Below are 7,352 nucleotides of genomic sequence, written 5' to 3'. Positions count from 1 at the left end.
TCATTTTGAACCTTATATGTAAAATATGTGTAGCCTATACTTTATTATTCAATGTATCATTTTTGAATTTAAAAAAAAAAAGAAAAAAAAAAGATTGTTAGTGAAAAAAGGTTTAGTGCATCAAAATGTTTACCGACATGGAAATGACAATTATCGATAATTTTTTGATTATCGATCATCAAATCTTTTTCCATTTAACTTCAAATGTTGCAAAAAACTAGTTTGGAAACACTTTTTGTTGAGAAAAAGGGTTTTAATGCAAATAAATATGGTGTCACATGACAGAAGCTGTATTTGTTGATCCTGTTAAAGCACCGTTAAAAAAGTTCATAATATTCATATAATTAAATTGTATATTCAATTATTTTATCACTACTGGTAAGAATAATACATTACCCCTCAAACATCATTCTTCCTTATTTTTTTTAATTTTGTCTGTTTTTTATAATCTAAAAAAAGTTAAACAGAAAAATAGCCTAATAGCTGCACCCGTTTCTGAATATTGCTGGATCAAGTATTGATCTAAATAGACTTTATAATGAAGTACAAAAAATCATGACACTTGTTAATAAAAATAATTGTTTGTATACAATTTTTTCTCTGCCGCTCGTCAAAACTACAGATGTGCGTCTGTCAAACGAAGGAAGACTGAAGGAGTTTCCAATAAAGGCAGAAAGAAAGGTCAAATAAACCTGTTACGTCTGTAAAGTATTGTTTCCATGACTTAAACCCTAATTATCATCCCAAACATTTAATCTTTCACTCTGAGCATTAAATCACATAATCACATATTATTTATTGATTTAAAACACAAGATTATCAGCAAGAACCTTTTACATCCATTTATTCCAATGAACAAATGATAATTTCTCCTCTATAACTGAAATAATTATTCATTTAGTCTCATGTTGAACAAACACTGAGAATGTGCAGAATTTACTGCTTCAGTGATTTGATGTAATACAAGAAAAAATATGATATATAATCATATATAATTATGATGCAAAAAAAGTTATAAATGAATAAACACACATTGACTGAAATAATCGTGTAAATGTCACTTATCCTGAAAACATGAATGCTAAAACGGTCTCTAATCGGTCTAATTGTGTGAAGTGGAATATAAATGAAAACTTCTTGTTTATTGATCTGAGTGTTGCTGTAGTGCTGGATATCAGTCATGTGATCATCACGGCCCAATCACAGCCACCGTACTGATATTCAGATCAACAGCACTCTTACTCATGTGATATGGATTAAATATTGGAGACATGATGAAAGCTGGAAGATCCAGATCTACAGGAGTGACGTTTACTGACTATTGACCGGTAAGATCCTCAGAGAGCCAGAATAACTATAATTATAGAAGAATGGAAAGAGTGTGTGAGTGAAGGTGGTTGTGAATGTGTGTAGATGTGTGTTAGTTACAGGTTTAGAGAACGACACCGTTCCTCCGTCATAGTCCAGATTCACTCTCACACGATCAAGCTTCTGATAAACACGGAAAACAGAATCTAAATCTTCAGTAATCAGTGCGTACTGATCATACTCCACACTCCAGACATCAGTCTTGAAGAAACCCCCTCCCTTCCTCTGGTTTGATGCTGTAGTTACTCCAAGAGTCCAGCCTGAACTCTGTTTAACCTCCACATCCCAGCAGTGTGTTCCTGAGTTAAAACCCTCTGAACCCAGAACACAGTCATCACAGTCAAATCTCTCTGGATTATCAGGAACAGGTTGTTTGTTCTCGCTCCATCTCACACTGGTCAGATCATCAGACAGGACGAGACGTGGATCTGCCGTGTTTGGGTCCAGAATCACAGGAGCTGATGAGACACAATCAACAGAAGCTTTTATTCTGATCTTCATATAATGATCAAGAGTGAACCCAACACAGATTATTATGAATTATGACACTCGTCCTGTTGATCAAACACATTTTCCTCTGATCACTGTCAGTGCTGTTATTAGTTTCACACTCGTTTTTATCATCAGCGTTTAACGGCATCAACTACAAACATTAAATATGAGATTCAGACATTTGTGTCCATCAAGAGAAACTGATACTTTGGGAAAGTTAAATAACAATAAATCAATGAGATCTGTTGAGATTTATGCTGTAGATGAAGAACTGTAAGTGTGTGTCTGATCTTCAGCATCTGATCATCTTCATTTTATTGGCTCTTATAGTCTGTGTTGTGTTTTAAATTAGTTTATTATGACAGTCTGTTGTGTTTGACTGAAGACCATGCCTCATTATGGGGTAAAAGTTTCCCAAAAGTTTCCCATAGACTTACTATGGTGAAGGACGCATGAAACACATACATGTTTTTCCCACTATGGTAAATTGCCTAAGGATTTTGTATTAAAGCAGAACTCGGCAACTCTAGCAAACTCTAGTCACTTCTTCGCTGATTTTCCCTTTTGTTGTCGCATGTTTTCCCCCGAGCTCCCCCTACAGCTGTGGGGGGGCGTATATTTCACAACACGGTCATAAAAAACTCACTTGCGGCGGCCTCCTCCCCCTCTCTACCGCTGCTCATGTGCGTTTGTTTTGATCGGAGCAAGCCAACTGTCTCGTGTGGAGCTATGTCTACCGAGGTGGGTAATCTGGTAATACATCATACATGCGTGTGTGTTTATGTCGAATTGCCGTAAAGCAATTCGTGTTTGGCGCTCGCGCTCGTTCTCGTTCTCGCTTCTCACGAGACTTCCAATTTCTGTCTTACCGGGACGGCAGTCCCCAAGTTGCAAGGTTGGTTTTCCGCCTGGGAACGCTGGGGGGAGCAGGGAAAGTCACCAATATCACCAGAATAGGTTGTTTAACCATCCAAATGATTTCTAGACAGTTTTATTAAGTTAAAAAAGTTACCAAGTTCTCCTTTAAACATAATTCTGGATCACAGTGTCATAGGGTGCGTGCTCATTTAACTCAGAAGTCCACTCAGTCTCTCAGGATCATTGTGAAGCCCTAGCAACCATTTAGAGCATTTTAGCAACAAGTTCCATAGACTTCCATTCAAGGAATCAAATGGAATATCTTTGGATAGAAGTGTCATAGAAACATGATTGAGGGTGGGCGTGTTTGACTCTGGGCAGCAAACAGCCAATCATGAATCACCTTCAACACTTCATAACCACGCCCTAGCAACCATTGTCGAGCACCCTAGCAACCCAAATCTAAAGAGGGATATCTTGTAATCTGAATGTCATAGAGGAGTTGCGGTTGGTTTATATCATTCATACTGGCAAGCAGCCTTGTAACATCATTGGCAGCTGCCAAGCCACTCCCTAGCAACTAAACAGAGTACCCTAGCAACTGTTCAGCAAGACCTATATATCTGTACCAGAACATCGTAGAGACATGGTGGTTGGCTCCCTTGACTAATGCTAGCAAACAGGACTTTTACATGCTACATGCTACCTAACTAAAACACAGTAACAGCATGCTAATCATGTTAGCACACTGCTAACAACATTTTAATCATGTTAGCATTATGTTAATCATTTTAGCATCTTGTTAAAACATGCAAGCAACATGGTGGTTGTGTTAGCAAAATGCTAATCATGTTAACATAATGCTAAGCACATACTAATCGAGCAAACGATACGTGTTAACATCATGCATCTATCCGTTTGTGTGATAAAGAACCAGCTCAGATCTCCTGCAGTCAGACTCACTGTTTTGTACGATGTCCTGCATCTTCTTCCAGACTCTGAACGGCAGGTTGCCCAAGTATCGTGGCACATCAATCAAAGCTCCAGAAGCCATCTGTGGATCCGGCTGTGAGCTCTGGACTCTGGAAGAACATTCAGGAGTCAGAACTGCAGTGGCTTTGGATCAGAACCAGAGAGACCAGAGAGACCAGAGACAGGAGCAGATCACTCACCTTTCCATTGAGACTGGAAACTCCTGCAGAACAAACACACCATTTATCATCAAGAACTCAATCGATCATCAATCAATCAACCAATGATCTGAAATCAGACCTTCAGAAAGCAGACGTCATTGGCTTTCATCATCTCCTCCATGTCTTTGATTGTGTGTGAAAGAGCTGAGATGTGTGTGTTCATCTCCTCCAGCTTCTCCTTCATCCTCTGCTTCTTCTGCTCCTCTTCCTCCCTCAGTGCAGTGACTGTAGCTTCTTCTTCATCTCTGAGAAACTGATGAAGCTTCTCAAACTGCTGTTTAATCTGACGCTCTGTGTGCTCAGCTTGAGACTGAAATAAAAGCACATTCACTTCAATCATCTCAATCGACACACATCATTAATATCCAAGATAAACTCGGATACCCGACATAAAGCGGATCCAGAAGCAGATTGCTGCTAGTCATTTACAGAAATAATAAACTGGAATCTATTATATCAAATCATAACTGTATAGTGATCCAACAATTGTAATGAAAATGACTCTCGTTTCTGTTTCCTCACCTTGATGTGTTGAACTGTTTTCTCAAACTCTGCTTTCATTTCTTCATTGTGTTTAAGTTTCTCTTGTAAGGACTTCAGTGCTGTATTGAGCTCCTCCTAGAATTGAACAAAAATACATTAAAACTCCAGATTACAGTGAAGAGAAGACAATACAGTGATATGATCATATAATGCAGTGAAAAAGTATTTGCCCCCATCTCATACTAAATTGATTCAGAAAATAAAACCTACCAAATATAACAAAGGCAACCTGAGTAAACACAAAGTACAGTTTGTAAATGACAGTGTTATTTATTGAAACAAAAAAGTTCTCCAATACCAACTGTGAAAATGTATTTGCCCCCGTAGTTATTAAAGTTTTTCTCAGTCGCTTTGGTGCATTTCTCACATCACTATTTACATTTGCACAACAGTTAATGCAGTTCTCAAAACCATTAGTACAAACTGCAAAACCTAGTTGATAACCTGCAAAAGCGTGTCACTTGCTCAAAATGGAGAGCTCACTCCTCAAACGCAAGTATTCATGTCAATGAAAGTGTCAGTGTCATCAAGATGAAAAGTCCTGACACCATTGTTTATGAACAAGATAGTCAAATGGCTTTGTCATGTTTTCATTATGACAGTTTACTCTGTAAATGTTTTCCAATGCAAAAAAGTCAGATCTTGGTGACACTGCCTGGAAATGCTCAAGACAGCACTATATACTATTGGCACAGCCATTTGAAAAATACAGTAAAGTTACACATTACAGTATTTAGTGAGGTAACTGAGTACAAGACACTGAATATGTATGTTCCACATTTTTACTGCATATGCTCTTTGCAATTCTAATTTGTTCACAGCATTGTGCAAAAGAAAAAAAATACACCCTTATTTACAACAGACATAAACTCCCTCTGGGTAGAGCTGTGCACAACTAAACAATATTGCAGTACATATTGGAACTGAACATACAACATACATAGTACTGTAATCATTCATGCACATCCAGACGTTCCTCATCAGTGAAAGCTGAGATTCACCTGAGAGAAATTGTTCAATTTAGTATTTTGTATGTAATGACTCAAGCAATGAAATGAGGACTATTAGTTGTATATGGAATGACTATTCAGCATTCACAAGTATAATTGATTTTGACTGACATGACATAAGCAAATGATAATGTTATATAACAGCAGAGAGTTGTATGAAAGCAATTGATGCATGTCCAAAAGCATTTGCAGTTTGTTGGAAGGAATGAGAAACTGCTACTATGATGTGCACAAATGACTAAATGTTGTGGAGGTTGAACTATGTAAATAGTGATGTGAGAAATGCACCAAAGCGACTGAGAAAAACTGTAATTCCTCAAATCTATGAAACTGCATTTATAATGTATTTCAGCTGGACTAAACACAACCAGTCCTGATCACTGCAGCCCTGTTCAATCAGATCAACACTGAACACTGAAGCCTGATTGGTTCACATTTGTACAGACAAATTACTTTTCAGCCCGCTAAAAAAAAAGAAGCTGGCGGGGTCGACTGCATATTTAAGTTGCGCTGAAAACTGTTTTCATCAGAATTGTTCAAACGTGAAGATCATCTCCTCGCTGTCTCCAAATAGAAGAAGATAGGAGCCTTTCTGCTCATCACTGAAACAAGCCTCAACTAGCGGATTAACGGCTCTTCGGCAGCTAAAGCTGACTCGCTGCTTCTCCTCTGGGCTATCTGGCAACTCTTCAAGAGACACTGTCACTAGGAAAAGAGTTTTGTTGTAAAATGCCGTGCCACGAGTGTTGCTCCTGCAGGGCTCCCTGCTTCCCTCATCTGGAGCGAGTGCCATGGTTTCATTTGGCGGCTCCGAGGAGGACTTTGATGACACTATGTCTCTGAAGCGGAGGACTGAGCAAACTCTGTTATAAGTCATGGTGCGCTCCCTAATCATCACGCGTCCACTATTCCTCTTCGTCTGCCCTCAACTTGTTTGTCGGTGTGGAGGAAAAAGGCTACACCAAGCTTCCCCCATTGGGAGAGACCATCCGCACATCTCTGCCTAAAGCTGCCCATCCCTCTGAGCCGTGCAGAACTAGATCCTTCAAGTCTACCAGGCCAACCTTCTCTCAGGGGTGCAAACAGCGCGCTTTTCGGCGCCTCCCGCTTTTTTCACGTCAGTTTGGGTGACTTGTGTGAATCGTGCAGATCCGAAGAGTTTTTTTTTTAAGGAGGGGGGGGGGGGTTGTTTGAGAGGGTCTGATTATAATTTAACCAACAGTAATTCTGGATTGCGTCCACCAACAAGTAAATAGGAAATAAGCGAATCAGAACACTGCGCGCCAAACCAGCAGTATGTGCGCAAGCGTGAACCACTAGTGTTTCTGTCTCACTCTGGATCTGCCACTGCATCACATTTCTCTCTGCGTGGCGTGGAGTGTCCGTTTTTATGTCGGCACTCATGTTAACTGGTTAGAGCTTGTGTTAGAGCACAATGCCTGCGTGACACACACACTTCTCGAGCCGCGCAGAAACCGCGTGCTAGAAATAGAACCGCAACCGACGCCTATTTTTCACGCGACACGCAAGAGTGTTGGAAGTTTTCAGACAAAATAGAAGGCGCAAATACATATTAATAAATTACATTTTGATGCTTGAAAGTCTCTCGGTTTTGACAAATGCATATATAATTGTAATTTAAAAAATAGGCCTAATTATCGATTTTCAAATATTGCCCCTGTCAATAGGCCTACAGAACGAAATATTCTGTAGCCTATTTTGCCGTCAATACTGCCGACGTTGTCTTTGCTGTATCAGGCTATATATATTATGTTTAACATCCAAATGTAGATGGTCTGTCGGCGCACAGAGCCACGCAGTCGCAGACAGCACGTGAAGTTCGTGAACACCGAATTCCCTTTTTTTTTCTTATCTATTTGTGTTTGAA

At 39.4% G+C, this 7,352-nt stretch overlaps 1 protein-coding gene across 1 annotated transcript in view; it reads right to left on the bottom strand.

Annotated features, from left to right (window-relative positions):
* Positions 1 to 246: 246 nt before the first annotated feature.
* Positions 247 to 7,352, bottom strand: part of LOC307173973 (uncharacterized protein) — a 30,999-nt gene continuing 23,893 nt past the window's right edge. Inside the window, exons 8-12 of the mRNA XM_079897576.1 lie at positions 4,434 to 4,529; positions 3,991 to 4,221; positions 3,891 to 3,913; positions 3,682 to 3,800; positions 247 to 1,826 (exon numbers count right to left, since the gene is read on the bottom strand). Coding sequence (XP_079753702.1) covers positions 1,312 to 1,826; positions 3,682 to 3,800; positions 3,891 to 3,913; positions 3,991 to 4,221; positions 4,434 to 4,529 — 984 coding nt within the window. The 3' untranslated portion in view covers positions 247 to 1,311. The remainder of the gene's footprint in view (positions 1,827 to 3,681; positions 3,801 to 3,890; positions 3,914 to 3,990; positions 4,222 to 4,433; positions 4,530 to 7,352) is intronic.

Source organism: Squalius cephalus (assembly GCF_949319135.1).
Source record: "Squalius cephalus genome assembly, chromosome: 16".
NCBI classification, from domain to species: Eukaryota; Metazoa; Chordata; class Actinopteri; order Cypriniformes; family Leuciscidae; genus Squalius; species Squalius cephalus.
The sequence above is the reverse complement of the archived record's forward strand: the minus strand, read 5'-3'. Positions and strand labels throughout refer to the sequence as shown.